Source organism: Oryzias latipes, chromosome 4 (genome assembly GCF_002234675.1).
Source record: "Oryzias latipes chromosome 4, ASM223467v1".
Lineage (NCBI taxonomy): Eukaryota > Metazoa > Chordata > Actinopteri > Beloniformes > Adrianichthyidae > Oryzias > Oryzias latipes.
Genome location: NC_019862.2, coordinates 27,112,006 through 27,136,343, shown reverse-complemented (window position 1 = coordinate 27,136,343; position 24,338 = coordinate 27,112,006). Strand labels below are relative to the sequence as shown.

Below are 24,338 nucleotides of genomic sequence, written 5' to 3'. Positions count from 1 at the left end.
CCCATTGGCTCCAAGAAGCCAAAATCCCATTGACTTCTGTTGAGAAATAAACAGCTACTGCTCATTCTTGGTCAGAATAACCATTCTGGCTCTGATACCTTTTTTAAGATTCTTGCTAATCCTCATTTTTTTGCTTTGTCTGTAGTGCGAGTTATTCAAATTGCAAACTGACCAATCAGATGTGGTGCCTACTGGCCCCCCACATCTTTGTTCCAAACGTTGGAATGAGTCTGCTATCACATGGGGGTGTGGCCTTCTAACAAGCTCGCTCAAGATTGGTGAGAGTGGTTGCCATAGAAACGAAGACTCAGACTATTTCGAACTGATCACTACGTACTGACATTGTCTGGCACCAACATGAACAGGTCCTTACAGTGAAAAAATGGCGACTGGATTGACTTTGCTTTGTTGCAGCCAGAAATGGGTCATGTTCTATAACACTCACTCAGTTCAGTTCTTATATACAGTCAATGCAGTGAATATTTAACGTTGCCCACAGCCTTTTTGTGTTGTTTGGGTTTTAATTGGTTTCCTGAAGGGCTGGATTCATTCAGGAAATCGATGCAAATTTGTTGCAGAGTGAAAACAGATTTCCCCGGCATCTCTGAAAATATGAAAAGTAATTTTACTGTAATGTTACGACCACAAAAGCTAAGCAAGCATATACACTTGAACATATTTGGAATTTTATTGTACATCTTAAAGTCAATAAAGTAATGTTTGTGTTAGAAAATACTGTGTGGTAGACATTCATTAGCCACAGTCTAGTGTAAAACTCTAGAATATTTTTATTTTAAAGCACAGATCACGATTGCTGTGGAGTTAGCTTAGATAATCATGGAAACAGTCATGAGATCTCGTGACTCAAAGCAACAAATTTGTAAAATTAGGCCAGCTGAATCCTCCTACCCAACCCTGCAAGAATTTAACACCATTTTTGCTTCCAAATCAGTCTGAGAAAGTAATCAAGCATTGAGTTGGTTTTCCTGGGTTTCTGACCTGCCTGGAAATGGAAAAATCCAGCTTGTAACCCTGAAGATATTTTTTATTCACACACCTGTGAAGCAAAAACATTTCTTATATTGATTGTTTGACCTTTCCCATCACTGATGTTTTTTCTCTTCTTTTCTTCTTTTGTCTCTGATCTCAGAGAACTCCATCGGCTCATTTGACTGTGGAGTTGGAGGCGGGGTTTATCTGAAGGTCTTTGGTGTGTGGAGGATGGTGCTTTGACTCAGCCGAGGGAGGAGCATCTCTTTAATGGTTCAAGGTGAGAAGTGGCCGAAGCTCTGCCTTTGTGAGTTTGCAGAAATGCAGAGCGGGAAGCTGGTTGGGGCACAACGACCGTCACTGCAGCCTCCTCTCAGTTCCCGGGACGACCCATTTTAGGGGCATCTGGATGCAATATGGGATAAAGAATATTTCATTAATGACCGTGTTGTGTCAAGCTACGTACACGGCAGGCAACTGACTGCAGGTTTTTGAACACGCTTTTACCAAACGGTGTTCGCATTAGACTGTTGCTACTCAATACTAGTGCCTGTACTCAGTTGGTAAAGGTTGGTGTGAAACATCATAGCGGTGCAAATCTTGTGAATCTCGCTCCAGGCTTTTTCTGTTACAGCTCTATTCCGATACATGAAATGTGGGCACAAACTGCAATTATTAATTTCCCCTCCATGGTCAATTTCCAAATGGTTGTCACTTCCATGTTCTGAGAAGGACACTACCTATACAACACTACCAAATCTGAGACCCTGATTGGTCAAAGTTCAACTGGTTTAGCTTTCTGTGCAAGTTATCTTGAAGCATGTTTTTTTAAATAGAGGCCACAAAGTCCCATAAAAACTTGCATAGTGACACGTGAATGCGAGAGTTTTGAACACGGAAGCCCAAAAACGTGTATTCGCGTTTACATAAACGTTTGCTTGGAAGTTGCCGCTTGAGAGGAGATTTTCGAGCCCGGTGTGAGCCTAGCCTTAAGGTTCAAATAGAAGCCATTTCCTTACTGTCTTTGTGAGGCTGGGCGGGTCTCGCCGGTGCTCTGTTTTTGTTGTGGATGTCCGAGAAGTCCCTGTAGTCTCTGGATTTTGGGGCCTGGGGCTCTGGCCGAGACTTTGCCGGCAGGGGAGGGCGGCTGGGTGCTGTCCCGCCCTCCGAACGCGAGGGCACCACTGGTTTCTTCTGCAGTGTCGGGAGCAGGTTGATGGGGGTCGGGTGCTGGGGTTTGTTCTCAGAGCAGGTGTAGGAGCGGTTTCGAGGGGTGGGCAGAGGCGGGCGCTCAAGCTCAAGATCTGCTGCTTTGGAGGACGACTGGGGGGGATCTCCAGGGGTGAGGTGGTCGGTCTGCGAATGGCCCTGCTCCTTTCCCCGGCCGTGCGTTTTTACCATTGAACCGTAGAGTGGGTTGTCAAACATCTCTGACACTGGTTCATCCGCCCCCCTAGAGAAGACAGCAGCCAGTAGGATTTGGTTTAGTGCCCGTTTGAGTTTCGGTTTTCAGAGCTTTTCATCAGATACTCACACTGAGGACACCTTAGCTGTGGGGCTCAAATCAAAACCAGCCTTCTTGGACTCTTTGCCCATTTGTCCAGCAGCGTCTGGCCCTCGGTTGAGCATGTTGTAACTCCAACCCTTTTCTTTTACGTTCCCAACTTTGAAAGACAGTCCCATGTAGCTGGGGTTTGAAATATCATGTGTCTGTGCCATGGCAGACCTGTTCTCAAAAGAAGGAAACACACGTCCCTGCTAGAAATGAAATGTCCCATTTTATATGACGACAAAGGAAAAATATCTCACTTGTCTCCTCCTTTGCCTTTGAAAGGGACAGCATCATCCCGCTCAACTTTGATAAAATCTGAAAGCAGAAGGAAATCAATGGGATTGTTGTCAGACTCCTTGAAAAAGACCGTCATTGATTCATCCAGGAGGCGATCTCCAGCCTCACCGTATAACTTCTCGGTGGGTTTTCCCTCTGAGGTGTGTAACTGGATGCCACCTGTCAGAGTTCCCGTCTTTTCTCCGTGGTGAGTCAGTGTGATCTGAAACTCTCGGTAGCAGAACTGTGCAGCCCGCAGCGCCACACAACCCTCTCCTTCATGAATGAAAACATCCACAGGATTGTGAACGACGTTTCACTCAGCACAAACCAAAGTTTCCAACCACTTCTTACCGTACGACTCATCGGAGTCTACTGATTTTACGCAGATGAGGATGTGCTGGTCCAAGAGGTACTCGGGGTCAGAGATGATGGGAGTGAGCTTGGATGGAAAGGGCAAACAAAATCACAGCTGATGCTGAAACAGAAATGCTTCTCTGCTCTGAAAAACTCAGATTTACCTCAACTTGGTTGCCAAATGTGACTTTTATGGAGCCGTCAGACTGTTCCGTGTTCTCCCCTTCTTTAGTCTTCGTACTCTCTGCCAGAGAAATCAAAGGAGACCATCAAGGTCATCTTCAGTCGAGCAAAAGAGAATACTCCAGAGAATAGGTCAAAGGTCGTAATCTCACTCTCCAAGCAGCTGGAATGAAACTCAATGAAGAACTTGGTCTTTGCTTTAGTCAACAAAACAGCAACGCAGTTCATGATTTGTATTCCTCCTTGACTTTCAGTGTTCGGATCTGAGGAACAGAAAACAGAAAAAAATCAGATCGAGGCTTTGAAGTGTCTGAAGTTTTTTTTTTTTTTTTTTTTTTGTAGTTGAATCCTGAACTTGCCTTGTTTGGAGACAAACTGTGAAGCGACTCCGACTTCAAACGAGGCAAAAACAGGTGAGTGGTCACTTGTCATGATGTCATTAGTGCAACCTGCAGGTGAGATAGATGTTTAGCGGAGCATTTCACCAAATATGGACAAAAAACAAGCCTCTTTAAAAGAGAAGCTCTGCTTTGGAGAACAGGGGAAGCCTTGGCCACACATTGAGCTTTTCCTCTGGAACATAGAATTAAATATGTATGGTCTAAGTCTGCTAAAATTTACAGAGATAGTTGAGCTCTTGTGCATTTAGTACCTCAAAATCAAAACCGGTTTAAGCTGCTTTGACTTCTATGCTGCACACAGATGAATGCAGCCTCTTGTTGGGTTCATACTAAATACTTTGGTGTCTCCTGGTGTGTTTGTTCTTTGTTTTATTAAAATGACTTTCACTGTATGATACAAAAGGTTAATGCGTTTCATAAAGCCCCATCATTTGCCTCTGTATAAAAGGTTCTATACAAATAACTCCAACTCTGGTCCCTATTTCCCTATTGCTAAAATGAGACTAAAAGGAAAGTACAGAAGTGAAAGGTCTGTGGAAAATTCTTTGGCTGGGAAAGTGGAAGTGTTAAAATGGTAAATGGCTTACACTTGTATAGCCCCTTTTGACCTTTCTCGAAGGTCAAAAGCGCTTTGCAGTCACAGTAACATTCACCCATTCACACACGATGCCGAACACTGGCGCCAACCTTCCAACAGAGGCAAGGTGGAATTGAGTGTCTTCCCCGAGGACACTTATGACAAATGCGGGCATGGTGTGAATCGTACCTGCAATCTTTGTCAGTGCAATCGTCAGAGGTCGACCGCCCTACCGCTGTACCGACGTGTGGTCAGTGACATGGTTATAGTACTAGTCTAGTTTTTTATTTCCCCCCATTACTTTGTTTTCACCTGGTTGTGGTTGCGTTTGGTCAAGTTCTGACTTTTGTCTCTTGAAAAGTTTTCAGTCATGTATGAGTTTATTTTTTTATGAATGCTGAGTAGCATTTTTCTAACCCTTGTGAAGGTTTTTGGCAGGTAAAATCTTCTGCACATCTCAGTCCAAACCCTTTCCTGCAGCTTGATTCATCTTTACACAGAAGCTTGATTGTTATCAGAGACTTGTCCACGCGAATGTCCTGTGACAACCCCACCAAAATGTTCAACTTTCAATGAAAAAAAAAAGCAGTCAATCATCAAGACAGAGTACAGGATGAAAATGAAGCCTTAGCTCCTGTACTAACAATAGAGGTGAGCAACATCCACATTCTGGCAAAGGAAAAATGCAAATTGTATTTCTGTGTACCAACCTAAAAACTGACACTCATTTGCCTGAAACGTTCAGCATCAAAGGCACAAACCAAGTAGCTTTGCTCACGGATTTATTGTTTTAATCTTTTTGTCTCACCAAATTCTAACACCTGCCTTTTTAAGGGGGCAGGCAGACCAACATCACCTCACACTGAAGATTAAATGATGATTAATTAGAACGGGTCAAATTTAAACAGATTCATGACAGTGCCAGCAGATACATCACATCTATTCTGAATAAATTCTCAGCATGCTACGTTTGACTCTGCGAGTCCTCTGCAACTCTGGACTCTGTGTAACCTGGTGCTACCATGAGCCTGCAAACACAGAGTACTTCATAATCTACAGGTCTGTAAATGAATGCAAATGCATTTAAATTCTGCTGATCTATGGTCTGATATGATTCAAAGAGAAAGACAGTGTTAGACTTTCAGAAGAACCTAACTAAACCTGTTCATCCATTCTGAACCTGCTAAATCTCTTCAGAGGTCATGGGGCTGCTGGATCCATCCCAGCTGCAGGGGAGCAAAGGCAGGGCACAATTTTGAGACACCAATTGACCCATGAAGCACGTTTGTGGACCATGGGGGCAACCCAGAGTACATTGATAGAACGGGTGCATGTGCAGAGTTATTAATATGTTAACTCTGCACATGCACATCCAGCAGCCCCATGACCTCTGAAGAGATTTAGCAGGTTCAGAATGGATGAACGGGTTTAGTTAGATTCTTCTGAAGGTCTAACACTGTCTTTCTCTTTGAATCATATCAGACCATAGATCAGCAGAATTTAAATGCATTTGCATTCATTTACAGAACTGTAAATGATGAAGTACTCTGTGTTTGCAGGCTCATGGTAGCACCAGGTTACACAGAGTCCAGAGTTGCAGAGGACTCGCAGAGTCAAACGTACTTTGATGCTGAACGTTTCAGGCAAATGAGTGTCAGTTTTTAGGTTGGTACACAGAAATACAATTTGCATTTTTCCTTTGCCAGAATATGGATGTTGCTCACCTCTATTGTTAGTACAGGAGCTATGGCTTCATTTTCATCCTGTACTTTGTCTTGATGATTGAATGCAGTGTTAACATGTTAACTCTGCACACCAGAAAGGACCCAGCTGGGATTCAAACCAGGGCCTTCTAGCTGTGAGGCACAAGCGCTAACCACTACACCACCGTACAGCTCCCAAAAAAACCTCCACTTGCAAATTTTAAATATATTCCTCTTCTTTCAAATGACTTATGCAATGTTGACTTTGTTTTATTATTAACATGCATGAAACAAATGCTAATAAAGAAATAAAAAAGAATCAGGTTCAATCTGGTTTGATCATAAGATTCCTGCATGCCCCAAACTCCGCTTACTAGGTGACCTGAATAACATCAATATAGAATCTAACAAGGCTTATATGGTTCTCACCACTGTATGTATCGCAAAGAAAACTATCCTCCTAAACTGGAAATCTAAAAATAATCTTAGCAGCAACCACTACAGAAACCTAATGTCAGAGCATATTAGTTTAGAGATAATGTCCTCCACAAAAAACCTGTCGGCTTCAGACTCTCCCTGGCTCCAGCTGATTAGTCACATCACCTAGTATGGGTGGGATGGTGATGGGTTGAGCCGGGTCCTGGCTGGTTGGGTGGGCCTGGGTGGGTTTGGGGTGGTGGGCTCTGCTGGGCCTACCGCTCTCCCGGCTTGGGCTCTGGTTGCTCGGGTGGGGGGGTGGTGGTGGCACGCACTCTGCCTGCAAATTGGCGGGGGTTCCTGGGATGATGCCTTCTGGGCGCGGGGTGGGCAGTGCGGCTGACCGGGAACGGTGGCCGGGTGCAGTGCTGGGTGGCTGGTCGCCGTGGCGGGGGCTGGGGGGGGTGTTTGGGGCTCTGGGGCCTGGGGTCACACTGGACACCTCCTATTTTACCTGCAGCACACACACAGCACACCCACACCTCCATACATAGGTGGGGTCGGGGGGGGGGGGGGGGGGCGGCCGGTCTTCACCCGCCTGGTCCTCTCAGGGCGGCCGGGCTTCTGGGTATCCTGTCGGCTGCTGTAATTGGTCGGGCATGCTGCGCTGGGGGGTCGGTCGGCAGGAGGGGGTTACTGCGTGGCGGCGGGGGGTGGGGGGTAACCAGAAGATTGTGAGTATGTGTGCCAGAGTCCATGGGTGGGACGGACCTGGGGGCTGGCTCGCTGGGATCCTCTGGGGCTCTCCCTCCCCATCACAGAGGGGGGAGGGCACTAAGAGGGTTTGGGAGGGGGGCTTAGATAATATGGCGGGGGAGGAGGGTTGTAGAGGGTAGGGTTATAGGGGGTGGCTGTGGGTGCGCGGCGATCTCTGGGATGCTCGGGCCGGGTGCCGAGGCTGGCTCGCGGAGACGGGGCGCCGGTTGGGTGGTCGGTGGCCCATGGGTTCTCGGGCCCTGGCGTCGTCCCTGGCCCTTGTCTCGGTGTCTGGCGCCCGGTGGCCCCCATGGCTGCCGCCTGGTACGGCCAAGCGCTCCTATCCTGTAGCCTGGGGGCCAGACGCCGTGTTCACTTATGCCTTTGGGCGTCGGGGGGCCCCCTGTAGGGGGGCATTCTCTGCGCCTGGCTGGGTGGGTGGGCGATCCCCTCTTCCCCCCGTCCCGGGCTGCCTAGGTCCGATGCCGGGGGGGTTCCTGGCCTGGGGGTCTCTCCTCCCCTCTCCTGGTCTGGCTGGGTAGGATCTGGTTCCCCTTATGAACACACGGTTCACTTCGGCAGCATGCATGTATCTCCACCCCAACGTGCACACAACCACACTGCTCCCTATCTGCTTCATCCCTCCTCCTAACCCACAGTGTATTGATGGACAGATATTTTCCACTCATCTTAGTGTCAGATTTTCACCTTTGATGTAATATTTGTCTTTCCAGCAGATCTGGTATAATTGTTACAGCTTAAAATAATAATTTATTCAAACCAGTGCTTGTATCCCCCACCTTCTCACCTCTTCTCCTTTTACTCTCTTCCACCCCCCCCCCCTTCACATTCTTCCCCTCTCCCTCCCCACACACACTAAATGTAACAAATAAATAAAAGAAAAAAATACGACAAAAAGGGGTTTATACAAATCTACACTCTAGTTTCTCGAAGCTATATAATCTCTTTTTGTGATAGTAAAACCTGTCCAACATAAAAAGCCTTCAGCTCTAATCTGTTTGCTAAGCTGTTGGACAGAACAAGTTAAAAAAAAAAAGAAAAAGAAATCAGCCCCAATATCAAAGTCTTAAAGTGATCTACTTACCATATGAGTGGCAAACAACATGAACCAGCGGATAGGACTTTCTCAGGACTCGATCACACCATGAAGGTAAGTTGTATTTGGTCTGCAGACAGAATTTGTAAGAAGTACATGAATCTAGAATGTACATTTATTTGTACAGAGCTGTAAACATGACTGGATTACAGGTATGCTCAAGTGTTTTCTACTAAAAAACGTACATTTTCCTCCCGATCATCTGTTGATCTATTGGAAAAGGGTTCCAAGTGGTCTTTTAATTATGATTATGCAGTTATTAGCTAAAATCCAATAACCTGTCATTTTCTAGGACATAGTTTCTGCAAAGCGGTGGTAGTTCATTAGAAATTTGGCCCTGAGTTGTGGGTTGGACTGTAAGAATGCCTCTACTTCCCGTCAGCCATCTGTTTACACGCTCTCCCTCTAGCTTACACCGCCTCATACATCAAACTTAACATAATTGGTGCAACAAAAATAGCAAGCAGTATTGGAGCTACCCAGCCGTACATTACTGATCCAGATTCCAGCTCAAACGAGGAAAACAAAGACGTTCATGGATCTATTTGTCTGCAAGTGGACGCATCAGAATGGAGCGGAGCAGGGCGTCTGTGACTTGTCGTTGTAGCTTCTACGTCACAACTACAAGATTTTTCAAATAATGTTAATTTGTCTGCTTCTAATTCACAACGAACAAATACTCCGGAATGCAATTTTAAGATTAATTATCTTTATATATGTCTTCCATGTTCAGAAAAATGTCACGAAAACATGTTAAAAACACTAATTTCATCAGAGTGGGTCGTTAACAGTGTTGCAATGGTTAATATTATACTTTTCGATTTAAAGAAGTAAAGATCAGGAACTTGGATTAGATCAGAGTCATTTAGTGTTTTCTTTACTTATTTTTGACTGAAAAGTGGTGCTAGAGGATAACAGATAAAGAAAACAGTCAGGAGGACAAGCTTACCCCTGTGGCTTTGGCCTTCGTGTAGGCGTACTTCTCCCTTGTGTCTCTCTCAAAGCGATAGGTGGGTGGAAAGGTAATTTCTTCTTCATCTGAAAAAAGAACAAATCACTTAGCTAAGTCCATCACTTATATCTGAGGAGTTGGACTCCAGGCCTCAAGGGCCAACATCCTGTTGGTTTTTCAGAAACCGTTCCCTACTTGCTTTCCATTTAGCTGGATCAGGTGTGTTTTGCCAATGAAAAGATACAATGGCAGGTTGGTTGGAAAACATGAAGGACTGCGGCTCTTGAGGCCTGGATTTTGACACCTGGGATTAAGACTGGAAATGATCCATCCATCTTTGGAACCTCTAGAATGCTTTTTGGGGTTACAGGGTTGCTGGAACCAACCCAGCTACTATTGGGTGAAGACGGGGACACCCTACAGTTCGCTAGTTTGTTGCAGGGCCATACAATCACACTTACTAACAATCACGCAAACATACATAAGGACAATTCACAAATTCACTGCCATGCATCCATCTTCTCAAACCGCTTTATCTCTTTTAGGGTCACAGGATCAATGGAACCTGTCCTGGGCACTGTTGGGCGAAGGCAGGGTACACCCTGGACAGGTCGCCAGTCTGTCGCATGCCACACAATCACTCCAACACACGTACACCTGGAGACACTTTAGAGTAACCAATTAACCTATGAAGCACGTTTGTGGACTGTGGGAGGAAGCTGAAGTGCCCCGAGAAAATCCAGGCATGCACAAGAAGGGCACACAAACTCCACATACAAAAATCCCAGCTGGGATTTAAGGGCCTTCTCCCTGTGAGGCAAGAGTGCTAACCACTAGACCAGCAAACGTGGGAAAACGTGAACAACTGTAACTGATCATCAGTGAGTTCTGCTGGTCTAACATACTCAGCATTGGTCAATGAGAAGCTGCACATCAATCTGACAGAGGTTGTTCTGTCATTTTAAAATCATCTGCAATACAAAATACAACAGACACAACTCCACGATGCAGGCATGGCAGTGGGAGAGTCATGATTACAGTTGGTTCTGCAGTCACAAACCCCTTTCCAGATGTTCAGCTGAACCTCATTTCCTCTAAGTATCAAGCTTAGACCAATGAGACTGTCTGTCAGTCATACGTCACCCAAAACTAGTATAGGAACAGGACAAAACGATCTAACCTAAAATCTGCAAAGAAAAACCCCTGCTAATCAAATGAGGTGAATGTTTTTGTATTCATTGTTTGTTTCTTTAATCTGTTGTCGTACTTCCACATGTATTTATTGTTTGGCATATCTTTGCATTTCTAGTTCCTCTGAAACAGACACAATAATCCTGCCTTTGTGACTCCAAATCTCACCAAAATGCAAGAAAACCTTTTCGTCGTTCCTCTCCATGTTGAGCTGGTCTTTGCTAAGAAGTTCCTGGTACTGCTGCTGTTTGATCCTTGCCACAATATACTCAGCTTCCTGCAAAGGGAAACAGCAGCTGAGACCTGACAACCAGCCAGCTCATTCATGCAACAGCCACAAAAGCTCCAATGTGAGGGAAAAGTGAGGAGAAATCCTTTCTGTACTGCTTATAGCAAAGCATTTATCCCATTTCTCAGACACACTCTGAGCAACTTACTGTGGATGGAAGTTCAACTCGATAGTTCAAATCCCCGAGCCAGAAGAGGTGTGTGAACCGATGTGTGATATCAAAAGGGTTGAGCTTTTTATCACCCAGATTCAGGAATCGCAGAATATTTGTGTAATTCTGATTTCGCCTGCAAATACGAAAAAACGTGTTCAGAGCAGAAAAGGTAAAGATTGCATTTCTATTGACAAACACATTAAAACTCCACTGGTTGATCACCAGCGTGTCTGCTTCTTTAGCAGCTCACATTTCTCAAAAACATTTGTGGATAAATAACTGCATTGGTGTTGAGCAGAGCTGCAAAGTCAAAGATTTCTCAGAAGATGCAGATGTTAAAATGACAGCAGTTCTGAGTGTTGCTTAGAAGATCCACTCAGGATGAGGGAAGCATCGTGAATCTTTATCCATCTAAAATTGCTCCCAAAGAGAGAAGTCCTCTTTGGTTGTCCTCAATTCTCCACAAACTCACAGTTCTGGATTTCAAAAGGCAAAAAAATACATTTCCGCTTTTATTCCAAATTGCATTTCATACAGAATTTCGTTACAAGAAAACTCAAGGCAGCTTTCCCATCAAATCATCAAAAGGTTGGGATATCTTATTTGCAAACGTGTTATAACAAGGAATTAAAACTGCTTCAAATAAAATATAGTGACGGCAAAATAAAGAATAAAAAGCAAGTGTGGGTCCCACACGAATACTACAACATGAGGAAATAATGTGGTAAAAAACCTATAAGGGGTACGGCAGGGGATTGACTCATACACTTAGCACATGTAGATCCCATCTAACTACAGACTGATCTCACTTAGAGGTGGTGAAGCCACCAAGGAACCCATAGACAGTCACACACGGGTTACAAATGTAATCCCCACCATGAATTACTATTATTTATTATTTGTCATTATTATAAATAATAACTAATATTTATTATACCACCTTATTTGTTTACATTTACTTTGTTTTATTATTCTATTTTCTTTTTATGATTACAATGCTGCTACATTAACACACATTTCCCATGCGTGGGATCAATAAAGTATTTTTAATTTGATTTATTCGGATTCTGAAACCTTTTGAGAGCCAAAAATGAAATGGAGACTGGAAAACAAGTTGTTGTTGTTGCACTTGAAGCTTTTGCATGACATTTTATAAAATAAAATATATCTTCTTTGCCCTTTTGGCTCCTCTCTTTAGGGGTCGCCACACCAAATCCCTAGCCTCCATCTAATCTTACCTTCCCTGTTCTTCTAGCTCACACCAACAACCGTCATGTCTTGCTTTGATTTTCCTTTCTGTCCTGGTATCTCCAACCTCATAATTCTTTGACCAGCATCATGACTGTTCTTCTCCAAACCATCTCAATCTGCTTCCCTGCATTTATCTTCAAAACATTTACCATGATGTGGTCCTCTGATGGATTCATTCCTGATTCTCCCAAAGAGAACTTCTACATCTTCATCTCTGCTACCTCCAGCTCTGCCTTCTGTCTCTGCATGTCTCTAAACCAACAACATGTCTGCTCTCTCCTCAGTTTTCTACACCTTTTCTTTCCTTCTTGATGAGACTCTTTTGTCACACATCCCACCTGAAACCTCCTTTCACTCGTTTCAACCTAATTGCACACGCCTTTTCACCACATCTCTCCACTGTCTTATAACTCTCTGAACAACTCCATTGTTCTTCTCTGTCAGTTCAGACTTCTTCATCACAATCTCAGCTGAACTTCCACTACTTCCCATAACTTTGTGTGACTCACACAATGATTACGTTTATATTTCTACAAATAAATATTATCTACATATAGTTATAAAATAGAAGTATTATAATAATTTAAAAAATGAAAAGAACTACGTAGTATAGTAAATCTTATTCTGTTAAATATAATACTCATTTTCTTTTTTGTCTGCTTTTTGAAATGCTACTTGATGTTTTTTGTTCCTGTTTAATTGTGTTTTAAACTAGATTGTATTAATCCAGAGAAGGGCAAAAGACACATGTAAAAAGCTAAGTCTGCATGACTATCTTGAGGTAAAAGCACTATAAATGTACTGAAGATGAAACCTGCTCCTCACCTGAGCTTCTTCTCACTTCCAGAGGTCAAGTGACTGTTGACAAAACCAAAAGATGTTCCGTTGAACATGAAAGACACGCCCACTGCTCCCTTGTTCCCTGTAAACCAAATGGGGGTCAAACTCGCTTGAAGGAGGGTTGCAATGGTCGTGTCAATGAGGACAGCTCACCTAAAGTATTGGCGATCCCGGTCTTCACGCTGTCCGAAAAGATGTGGGAGATCCGGTTCTCATGCTCGGGCTTGGCCAGAATCATTATCCGGATGTTCCACAAAGTGTGAGAAGCCACCTGGTTATTGTGAGACATGCCGGATTATGTGCTGCCACGTCACATGACATTGGTTGTGTCACACACTTTCACGCACCAGCTTAAAGCTGATGTTTGTGATTTTCCTCAGGACACTTTTCACAGTCTCGGCCCACTCCCTCTCACTTAAAGGATCCTCTTGAGTCCCGATGACATAAATATCATGCGGGATGTGGTCTGCACTTTCATCGCTCGTCTTCCCTTGACCCTTACACTGAAACCAGGAGTCGATGTTGTTGGGAGGACCCGCAGCTCCTGCACAGATAAGGTGCAATTACAACATCATCCGCTGCCAGTTCTGGTGTACTATGGTCATAACAGTGAAAATTTGCTACCCATGTTCCAGGTGCCAACAAATACTGTTATCATGTCGGGTTCAGGCTTTTCTGAGTGTTTGTTCTTCAGTTGTTGGAGCAGCTGACAGAAGCCCTCCCTTTTCTGAAACCACAAGAAACAAAAAGAGGGCAATTCTAATGAATGCGGTTCAGTCAATAACTAATCAAGATGTTACACAATAACGTGCAGATTTTTACCTTTGTGTCATCAAAAACAAACTCCTTTTTCAAAGTCTTCTCCTTCTCCGTCTCCACCATGATTATAAGCTTGGCGTGCATTTTCTGGGATTTCACCAACTTCAGGACTCAAGAGCAAAAAGACAGGTTTTTAAAAAAAAAAATATTTAAGAATGTCAGTCTCCTGGATAAAGATGTGCTGAGTGGAATGATCTCTGCATGCTTGACTTCAGCAGCAACAACATTTGTCTTTGTTGGGGCAAGTGATCAGGCAACAGTTTACAGGCAAACCGAGAGCTTCATCTTATGAGGAAAAGTAACTGTCAATCTGGCTTAATCATCTGATTCTTAAATACAACCTAAAATTTCGGTCCAGATCACACGTTTACAGATGACAAAGTGTGAAGGACTAGACAACTGTAAAAGGCTGTTTCTATGGTGATTGTTGCTCTGAAAGAAGTGCAACATCTCTTGTGAGACCATGACAGATTTAGTCAAGTTTCCATTTACAACTCATTTCACACTCAGTCCTGAAACTGGACTCTGTCTTGCAGCTCTATTCAGACAAATGTTGAGTGGTGGTCAGAGATTGAAAGAAGTGGGGTGGCAATGACAAAATGACCAATTGACCCCTTGTAGTGATGTCACACTTTGTCTGCCATTCAGCCCCTGTAGCCATGTTTTTGTCAAGACGTAGGTTACTAGGACTTAGATGGACTTGTAGGATATACATGGATCAGAAGGTTCTGGTCAAACAGAACTTGTTCTCACTGCACTGCCAGTTGCTAGGTTCTTACTTTTATTGTGAACAAAGTATTTGTCTTCAGGTCCATCCTTTGATTTCTTGAAATAAAGCTTTCCACTTTCCACGTCCACCTTCAGGAACATCTTTGTGGACATACCAATGGATTCCTGCTTGACCTGCAAAGGATTATCATCAAATAAACTGCAACTTCCAGATGCCTTTTTTCTTTTAGTTTGTCCTGTTTGGTGGTTTAAAATGAATGAATGAATCACCTCAAATGTAACAACCGGGATAAGAGACTTCCTGTGGCCTACGTCCAATCCAATAGACTCAAAAACTGTGTTTTTAGCCTGAAAACAGGAATGTAGAGCAGCTTTTAGATCTTTTGCTGTGTCAGGAAAAACAAAAAAACAGGCTTTGACCCTTACCTTATCTTCAATGGAGTAGAGCAACTTTGTAAGCTGCTCCAGTCTGTCTGATATAGACTGACTTGAATTGAAAGAAACCTGGAAAGAAAGAGTGAATGCAAGATGCTAGAAAATTGATTTGTGTGAAACTAAGGATTAAAACCGAAACCAACTTGTTTTGAAAATGATCCAGGCCCCGGAGAGAGCTGCTGGTCCAGCGCTCGGTGAAAGATCTCCAGAGCCGGCAGGACTCTGGAAATTTCACTGCATGAGGGCACAGAGTGAAAGTCTAGTTAATTAAAACCTGTAAAAAAAATCCATTTGTCTTCTCAGCCTGAACTGCACCTGTTTAGGTTTTTGCAGACCGCTGTGAGCAGCTTCTTCAGGCCAGGCAGGTTTGAGTTTCCGTTCTGTGCTTGTTCCACATCCAGGCAGATCGAGGTCCTGAAATACTCCTGCAGGGCCATCTGATGCTCCTCTGACAAACTGGAAACAACAGATGATCAGCGTTGTAAATTTAACCAAACCTGACATACCACTTTTGGAGCCTTTTTTATGGAGTGTTTATCCAATCGTTTGTGGTTGGGGACTTACTGGGACATGTCCACATGCTGTAGTCTCATCTGGTAGGTGTCTGACAGAGACTTGCTGGGTTGCTCTAAAGTCTTGGAGTCATTTTCTTTTAGGTCAGGTGAGATCTTTCTAGGTGGCAGCTGCGGTGGAAGGTTGGAGGACTCTGCAGCACAAAATGAGTTTAGGAACATTGTGTTCTCTGGTATTTTTGAGAAATTCATGTAATAGTGGTTTGTGACCTTGCTCATCTTCTATATCCTCCTCTCTTGGGACCGGGTACTGAAGGTGTGTGATCAGACCCATGTTGGGGCTGTAGTAGGCGTCCACCAGGTCATTCAGCAAAGCAAAGAACCTAATAGGAACCCCATCTGATGCCTGCAAAAAAAGTAAATATATAATCTTTTTTTCCCCCATAGTTTTAGCCAGTAACCTTTAAAAAATATCAACATGTCTTACATTTTCATACAATTCTGAAGACTTGGGATATTATGCAGAAATGATGGAGGATATGTAACACATGTAGCCAAGACATTTGAATAAAAACAGTTAAAATAAATACATTTAAAAGGTCTCAAAGGTGCATTAAAACCCTGTTAATCTTTTATGAGAACCCCAACAACTGTCCCGAATGTGTCTCAATCCAGAAATCAAAATGGTATTGCACAACAAAACTCTCACCGTTAGTAAGCTCTTTTTAGAAGACAAGACCCAGTTACATTTTTCTAATAAGCCGCATTCAGGGTCAGACAAACGGCATATACCAATTTTGTTCCAAATACTTCAGCGTGTAAACATCTTATTTCCAGAAATACAACCATCCAAGTACTCATTGTATTTTCTGATGTTTTTATGACCAACCATATCGTCCAAATTGTTCTGGGAGATGTTTAAACAGTACAAATATTATGCAACATTGTTGTTAAAAACCACAATGGTTATAATTTTCCAGGCTGGGATGAAAAAGTTTCTTTTTTGACAGAGTGTTACTCGGAACAGCCTTGGACACAGATAAGCCAGAGTATCGCTGTCACTGCAAATCATGCAAACGCATCACAGTACCCTCAACTTTTTATTCAATGCAAGCAAAGGAATTGTGATAACAGTGACAAATTGCTCCAGTTGTTTGAGGTTTGAAGGCATTTCTCCTCTTCAACAACAGATCAAGGGGATTTAGATAAATACAAACAGAATGTCATTTCAGAATAGTCCAGTGTTTTTAGTTGGGACTTCTGGTCAATCACCTGTTGGAAGAACCACTAGCTAAAGCCAAGCCTTCAGGGATATTTGCCTCCAAGATGCCTTGATAGGCCTAAGATTTATTTTAAAAACTCTGGGACAGATGCACCAACACAGCCCAGACCATTACCAACCCTTCTCCATGTTTCACAATAGGGACAGTCTATTTTCTTATTCTGCTTTATTTTTGTTTGTAAATAAAATGTACTTCTCCATAAAGCTTCAGTTTAGTCTAATCTGTCTGAAGGTCGTTCTCTCTACAGCTCTACCAAACATGGCGTTGTAATTCTCAGTTTTGTTTTAAAATGTCAATCAAAGAAATTGACACCTTTGAGGTGCTTTTTATCTTTAAAGACACGTGTGGAGGAGCCCCCACTCTCTGCATATATGCTTCACACCCAAGGCCCTCCTCCTTTGAGGCAAATGTCCAACTCGAAGCTTTTTACAGCTAGTTTTCAAAGTCCTAGTTTTCAAAAAGATAGAATGCTCAATGACTTACAACATCTCCATTATAGGTTTCCAATGTAAAAACCAACACAATGGTAGCTTTAATTCAAAGCAGGAAAGCCATAGACAAGCCTAAAATAGGAAACTCACCCTCCTGTTGAACTGTTTTTTTTTTTTCATGTTTTACATCACACAAAGACGTGTCACAGATCTACTGTGAAAGAAAACCTAGCACTGCTCAGATGGCCAAAATCTGGTTCTTGTTTCAAAGAGCTGCTGTACTTTCCTTCATCCTAACCTTCATCTCCAACGTTGCACAAAGCTAACCTGATTTCAGTGTAAAACTCTGCTTTCTCTCAGGTTCAGGACTTCTTCTGTTCTGTCAAACAGGATCTACTGTCCATCTCACTTGAAATTCAGAAAGTGTAAACTTCCTTGATTGTTTAAAGGAACTCTTACCCTAACTACAGTATCACTCATTTAGACCTTACAAGAATAGAAAATGCTGTGTGCCAGCAGATGCTAGGAGAGACATATCACATAATCTGATACACCTAATCTAAGGTTTATCAAAGGGAAGAATCTGTCGCTTGTGTCAAAGCGTCCACCCACCTGAACAGAGAGCTTTTTGTCCTCGTTTGGAAGGATTCTGTATGTGTAAACACATGTCTGGAATCTGGTCAGGGGGAGAAGTGCAAATGTTTGTCATTGGTATATGACAAATGCAACATGAATTCAGTATAAGTGAAAAATGATCTCTGGGGCGTTTAAATTAAGGTCGGCCAAATAAACGCGCTAAGACAAAGTGTTGCAGAAGGCACAGGCTGGTGCTTCTTAAATATGGCACACAATGAAAAGTAAAAAGGGAACTAGTTTTGGATTGCAAAGTGTAAAAAATAGCCTAAGCATGGGATGTGAAACTGTGAAAGACATCAGAGGCCTTGTACTTTAAATCGTCTGAGTTAAATGCAGAAATACCTAAAAATTCTGCAAAAAATACACAAATTCTTTCCACAAAGGATAAACAGTTTAAGACACACTGTAAAACGTCACTGGTAAAGCACTTTTAACCAAACAGTATACATTCATGATGGTTAAATATTGATAACTTACAAAACACAGAGGGCATAAGCTCCCTGTACGGACTCGCTGTCCCGGATAAGGAAGCTCCCATCTCTTGCTGTATTGGAGAGAAGATTTTCGGCTTTGGATCGGGTTATATTGCCATGGTACCAAGGTTGATAACCTGGCATCTTGCTTGCCATCAAAGAGCTTGAGCTCCGGTGTTTTGCATCAGCTCTTTGAAAATAAAATAAAATAAAATAAACACTAGCTTTTCTCTCTGGCCATTTTATTCTTCTTCGATTTCTCTCATCTGATCCCCCTCTGCTTCGTCAAGCTGTAAGAGGAAGCTGCTGCGAGCTCTGCTCTGAACTTCCTCATTGGTCTGGTTGCAGAGAGGAGGGCAGTGGTGCCTTCAGTTTGTCTGTTGTATGACAGGTCCCCTGAGCTGTAAAATGCAAATGCAGGCCTTGGCATGCACTGGACCAGTCCTCCTTAAAATATTCTAATTATTAACCAACACACCCAACTCTGAAAATAATCAAACTAACTCTCTAAATCGCACTTAATGAAAAGGAGATGTCGTATGCAGAAACAGGAAGTAAAATAGGCTTTGAATTTGTAAGTTTTCACATTTTTAAGTTGATATTTGGCACTTATTAGTATGAAAATAAGGCACGTTAACCCAGAGGTCTGCATCTGTGTGCTTTCAATCATTTGAATTAGAAGGCTTTGCAAGTTCTCTAAAGCCTACGGGTTCAGGAAATAGGGTGGGTTGTCGTGTTCATGTGATGGACAGGAAGTTTTACAGAAGTAAGACAAAAAAAAAGTCTGCTCACAAACCACAGTGAAGGTCACATGACATGGAAACAGAATTACAGTTTCAAGTCACTGCACCTCCAGAGCTGCAGACGCCATTCTCTTCACATGGTTTTGTCACTTCTTTTTTGAGCAAAGCTGCCGTGAAAAATATTCAATTGATGTTTGTTCTCAGTGCAAAAAGGGAATTCTTTCATTGGGGGTTTTAATGGTAACACTCCAGTAGCAGCCAGTTTAAAAAAAGAAAACAAAATGAGTCAAAATCAAAGAGCATTACCTGTTTTACTCCAAAAAACTGACATCAAAACATTCACATTTTACAGATCTGAGTACTATTCTTGAGCAAAGCTTTGATGTGAAAACGGCATTGTTTTAAAGGAAAACAAAGCAACTAAAAAGTTTGATGCTGATAAATGTATTTACATGGTACATTTGTGAATGTAAAGGTTTTGCCTCTTTACGTTGTTTGCTTTTCTTTTGAGAGAACTTATTCCAGTTGTATAGTAATTATATAAATCACCCTCAGGAGTCCTTAGCCTTGTTTGGATCTTCAAATCATTGGTCACGCAGCAAAAATATTTAATAAAATTTTGGATTTCTTAGTTCATCAGAAGTCTCAAAACGTCCAAAATTCCAACTTGTGCAGTAAGAGTCCAGTTTATCCACAATTTCATTGAAACTTTCTTCTGGAAAAGGAGGAAACAAATAGCGGTAGTAGTAAGTTACCACCAAATTAACCATATTACACAGAAAATACACATATAAATGATAACGATTTTCCTGTGGTCCAAATGCTTCAGATGTATAGTCAGTTGATTGCAGAACCTGTAGAACATCCCAGGAGTTGAGGACATCAGAACCAGCCTACTGTGAATCTTTTTCATGGCACATTTGTAGCTTTTGGTCCTTCCACTGGAATCCTGCTGCACATACGTTAGAGCTGATCCCTGAAAGTCTGTGCCTCCGAATGAAAAGTTCTCATATTTTTTTAAGCTCTTGCTGACTTCCATTAGCTGGCTGTTGTTTCTTGATGTACTCATGGAAAGTGTAAGGTTAAAAAAGTGTTCTGATTCAACATTAAAGGTTTTTGTAGAAAAAGTACATGAAAGAGAGTAAAACGTGCTCCAAAGCCACAAAAACTAATTTTGGAAGTTTGACAAATTTGGCCTTGGGTTCCTTAAAACTCTTGATCGAAATCCTCTCAAACATTGTTTTTGAAAAAACAAATGTCTAGTACGTATCCATTCACTGCTTTTCTTTACCCACTGTATCCTTTTTGGGGTCACAGAGCTGCCAGAGCCTGACCTGTTTGGCAAGGGTGGGGTACACCCTGGACAGGTCGCCAGCCGGGCCACACACTGACACACCCACACACACTCACAATCACACCTAGGGACAACTTAGAGTGATAAATCAACCTATGAAGCATGTTTTTGGGCTGTGGGAGGAAGCCGGAGTTCCCAGAGAAATGCCCCACCTAGAAATGCCCCAGCTGGGATTTTAACTGGGGCTTCCTTGTTGTGAAACACGGGGCTGACCACTCCCCAAAGTTAATGCTCAACATGTGGATTTTGCTTGTAAGCTCTGAATGTGCAGTTTATACACCAGGAATCTATTCTGGCTCCTTCTGTGAATCCCAGGCTGCACACTGATGCTCAGCCTCCTTTTGACCGGTCTCTTCAGAACTCAGACTTGGCGCTCACAGAGCTCTCATGTGTTCCCTTTAACTCGCCGCTTGTGGCTGCAGACATCCCTCCGATGTCTTTGCAAAAGACTCGCTTCAGCGCACTGCGGAATTTCTCAGCGCCAAATAGGTAGACCAGAGGGTCCATGGCTCCGTTAAGGCAGGTGAGGAAGGAGGTGAGGCGGTTGGCTGTGCTCAGTGCTCGGCGTGTCTGGCAGGAGACGTCAGGGTGGCTGTAGCCCAGGATGAAGGTGGCTCTGCTCATGTGATAAGGTAGGAAACAAACCAAATAGATGAGCATGACGGCGCCGATGGTGCGCAGAGCCCTCAGCTTGAGAGCAGGCTCCAACCTTGAGCCACGGTGGAGGCTGTGGATGATGAGAAGGTAACAGGACAGAGTAGCAAGGAAAGGTGGTGTGAAGGCCACAGCTAGGGAGATCAGGGCTTTGCGGGAGGCCTTTTCTCTATAAAGCTGCAGACACACTGTTGTGTTGTCCCTCTGTGCGGTCTGATGGGTGACCAGCAGGGGTGACATGGATATGGTGACCAAAACCCACAGAGAAAAGCTGATTATGTGAGCATAGCGAGCGTGTCGGATCTTCATTGACCTCACGGCATGAACCACAGCCAGGTAGCGATCTGCTGCTACGCAGGCTAAGAAGTACAGGCTGGCGTACATGTTGACATAAAACAAAAAACCCACCACCCTGCAGGGAACCTCCCCCAAGGGCCAGTGGCCCCCAGTGAAGTGATAGGTCGCTCTGAGAGGGAGGATGATGACATACGAGAGGTCCGCCACTGCCAGGTGAATCAAGAATACATTGGCCGGAGAGGAAACGCCACGCTGGCGGGAAAAAATCCAAAGAGCCAAGCTGTTGCCACTAAGAGCCAGAACAAAAACCACAATATAGAACCATCCAAACAACTGGTTCTCTGTGGTGGTCTCTGCCGTCACACAGTTCTCTGATGACTGATTCTGAGGCAATGGGGACGGTTCCATGATCGCGTCTGTGGAGACAACAACAGGAAAATGGCATCATCTTTGGAGCAAAGCCACACTTTTGGACACATTTTGCATAAAGAACTTTTTCATATGTAAAATAGGCATCACTGTTCTGAAAATAAACTACTCCAATAGCACGAAACCCTAGTGGGTCAATCCTGTTCACACAAGTGAAACAGGAAGAGGTTTTGTAGCCATGCCAAGGTAACAATGGATGTCAGTGTCTGTGTTAACATCATTCAGAGCACATAATTGTTTCATTCTGACCAGTCCAGGAAGTCAGACTCAGTCATTAGCTCCTCGCAGATTCACTGACTGCTCCACAACAACAGATTCATGGGGGGGGGGGTGGGGGGCTTGCCAGCAATAAATTTATGTTCACAGAGAATCCCCAAATGTAAAACAAACGTCTGGAAAATGATAAATGTAACATTTTAAATAACTCTGAATGAGCCAACACTGCTTTATATTGTGTTTTGTTCGTTCTTACAAGCAGATTGGGTTCTTTTTGAGATGAAGGTTTGATTTCTAGCTACAGGTTTGAGGGGGGTCAAAACCCAAAACCTAAGAATTAGTTATTTGTTGTTGTTTGACAGGTTCAGTAGTGGGAGGTGACCCCTTCCTCTCCCAATATGTTCTGCTGGGTTCTTTATTGTATTATTCAGACACACCAAGGAATGTGCAGCTGTCGCCTCCTCTTCTTCACTATTTATCAGCTCTTTTTCACAATTCTCTTAAACATTCAATGGGGTGCGGCAAACAAAAGCTGACTTTCAAGGAAGGCGTTCAATGTCTTTCACAGTTATTGATCCAAAGCAAATATTTACCTGCAAACGTTTCTCCAACCTACTGAAAGCTCAAGGAGCAGGTAATTATCGTCAAATAAAAATGGCCAATTTGTATTTTTATTTTGTTGAAGCTTTGTTTTGTTTGTGCCACCAGCTAGGTTTTTGGTCAAGCGGGAGTCGGTCAGATGTGACGGCGAGGCTCAGTCCGGCTCTTTTGAATGAGACCCACAGCCGGGGGAAGTTCTCAGGCCGGATTACGGCTATAAGCTTTTAAGAAAAAAGGGCTTCCCCCCCGGCAGGGATAACAAACTTAGCGTGAATGAAAGGCTTGTATAAAGGCAACATCTGAGGCATAATCCTGGAGAGACTCAATGGAGAAATGCACCTTCAGAACATGATCTGGTTTAATGTGTTCTTCTAAAGAGGATGCGATGCAGCATCCTGGTATTGGTCCTGTTGACAAACAGCTGTGCAAAAATTATGAATGAATATTAAATAGGATTTTACCATTTAAAACTGACACATCTTTAAATATAACATGTTCAGAGTTTGAAAACTTTCCACCCACAAAATTGATTTATTTAACTGTAACTTTTGTAATAAAAAAATAAGTATTCTAAAAATTTTAAAATAATAACTAACTTTTGTCCTGATTAAACGAATGTTTTTATTTAAAAGAAGACTTACCAGAGCTCCTAAAGGCAAAACCGTGGCTGCTTGTGGAGGAAGCGGACAACAATTAGGTGCAGGAGCTGGAGGCTGTTTGCAGAGTAAAGGAGAGGACGGGGAGTTTATCTCCCACTCCCACCCCACTGGTGCTCTGACAGGAAGAATGCTGTCCTATAACCCCGCGCTATTCCCTTAAGATGTCAACAGGCATGACACTGTAGCTCTATTTGTGCCTCAACAAATTTGATAACACAGAGGGAGTCCCGATGGGAGCCTTTGGTTTGAACCCTGACCCCACCCTTTCTTTCACCATCCCCTACTCCTCAGAGAGCCACTTGTGCGTCCCACAATGGCTTGAGTCAGAATAAGTGGCGCATTTTAGAAGCAAAGAGAAGAATGGCATGCCTCTGCCAAAAAACGCTGTTGGGTATAACTCCATGGAAACCAGGCCTGGTAGTGCACCAGGAGGCTGCACCATCACCCCCCTCCACCCTCCACCCCTCTTATAAAGATGGACTGTGCTGCGTATGACTGAAAGCTTAGTGATGATCTATTGTGGATGGGCACTAAATTGTAAAAAGGGCCCCATGCCCTATAGGACCATGAGCATGGAAAAAAAAACACCCCAAAAAAATATGCACGAAGTAGGAGGGAGGGTACTTGGAGAAAACAGAGGCTCCTTTCGGTCTCTTGCCTCCAGGGGGCATGTAGAATTAGAATGCCCAAAATAAGTCACATAGCCAGGGGACAGATGTGGAGAAGGCCCCTCTGCCAAAGGGAATAGTATTTCTTTCAAACTTGTACTTCCCAGCTGTGTTTCAGACACTTTGCCCTTTTTTTCTCTGTCACCCAATATGCAGATGAGACGTCGCAGACCAAAATGAAGCCGCTATCTGCGGAGGACTGTGGAGAGGCTTTGACATCCCTACCCTGGTTATCCACTGCCAACTACTAATTGGGACGCCCCCCTCCCTCCACCCTTTGTTTGGCCTGCCTTCGCTGTCGGTTGTGCGTCTGGAAACCCAGCAGCAAAAGCATTTAGTTGTGCTTTCTCTTATCAATGCGGCACTCATTGCGCTGCCAGAGTGGTTCAGTTAC

The 24,338-nt window shown here is 43.3% G+C and overlaps 2 protein-coding genes across 2 annotated transcripts; both read right to left on the bottom strand.

Annotated features, from left to right (window-relative positions):
* Positions 1-667: 667 nt before the first annotated feature.
* Positions 668-18,653, bottom strand: inpp5d (inositol polyphosphate-5-phosphatase D). Its single transcript, XM_011474394.3, has 27 exons — positions 18,329-18,653; positions 17,828-17,891; positions 15,772-15,907; positions 15,554-15,695; positions 15,305-15,445; positions 15,133-15,223; positions 14,981-15,058; positions 14,825-14,902; positions 14,605-14,728; positions 13,829-13,935; positions 13,631-13,733; positions 13,354-13,550; positions 13,160-13,277; positions 12,992-13,088; positions 10,910-11,048; positions 10,641-10,749; positions 9,279-9,367; positions 8,318-8,399; positions 3,718-3,807; positions 3,511-3,621; positions 3,340-3,419; positions 3,173-3,260; positions 2,948-3,094; positions 2,800-2,857; positions 2,525-2,716; positions 2,010-2,443; positions 668-1,395 (listed from the first exon to the last, which is right to left on the bottom strand). Exons 1-27 carry the CDS (start codon positions 18,478-18,480, stop codon positions 1,364-1,366), a joined length of 3,279 nt encoding a protein of 1,092 aa, XP_011472696.1. The 5' UTR covers positions 18,481-18,653; the 3' UTR covers positions 668-1,363.
* Positions 18,654-19,359: 706 nt separating this feature from the next.
* Positions 19,360-23,592, bottom strand: gpr17 (G protein-coupled receptor 17). Its single transcript, XM_004068206.4, has 2 exons — positions 23,259-23,592; positions 19,360-21,788 (listed from the first exon to the last, which is right to left on the bottom strand). Exon 2 carries the CDS (start codon positions 21,778-21,780, stop codon positions 20,776-20,778), a length of 1,005 nt encoding a protein of 334 aa, XP_004068254.1. The 5' UTR covers positions 21,781-21,788; positions 23,259-23,592; the 3' UTR covers positions 19,360-20,775.
* Between the last annotated feature and the right edge of the window lie 746 nt (positions 23,593-24,338).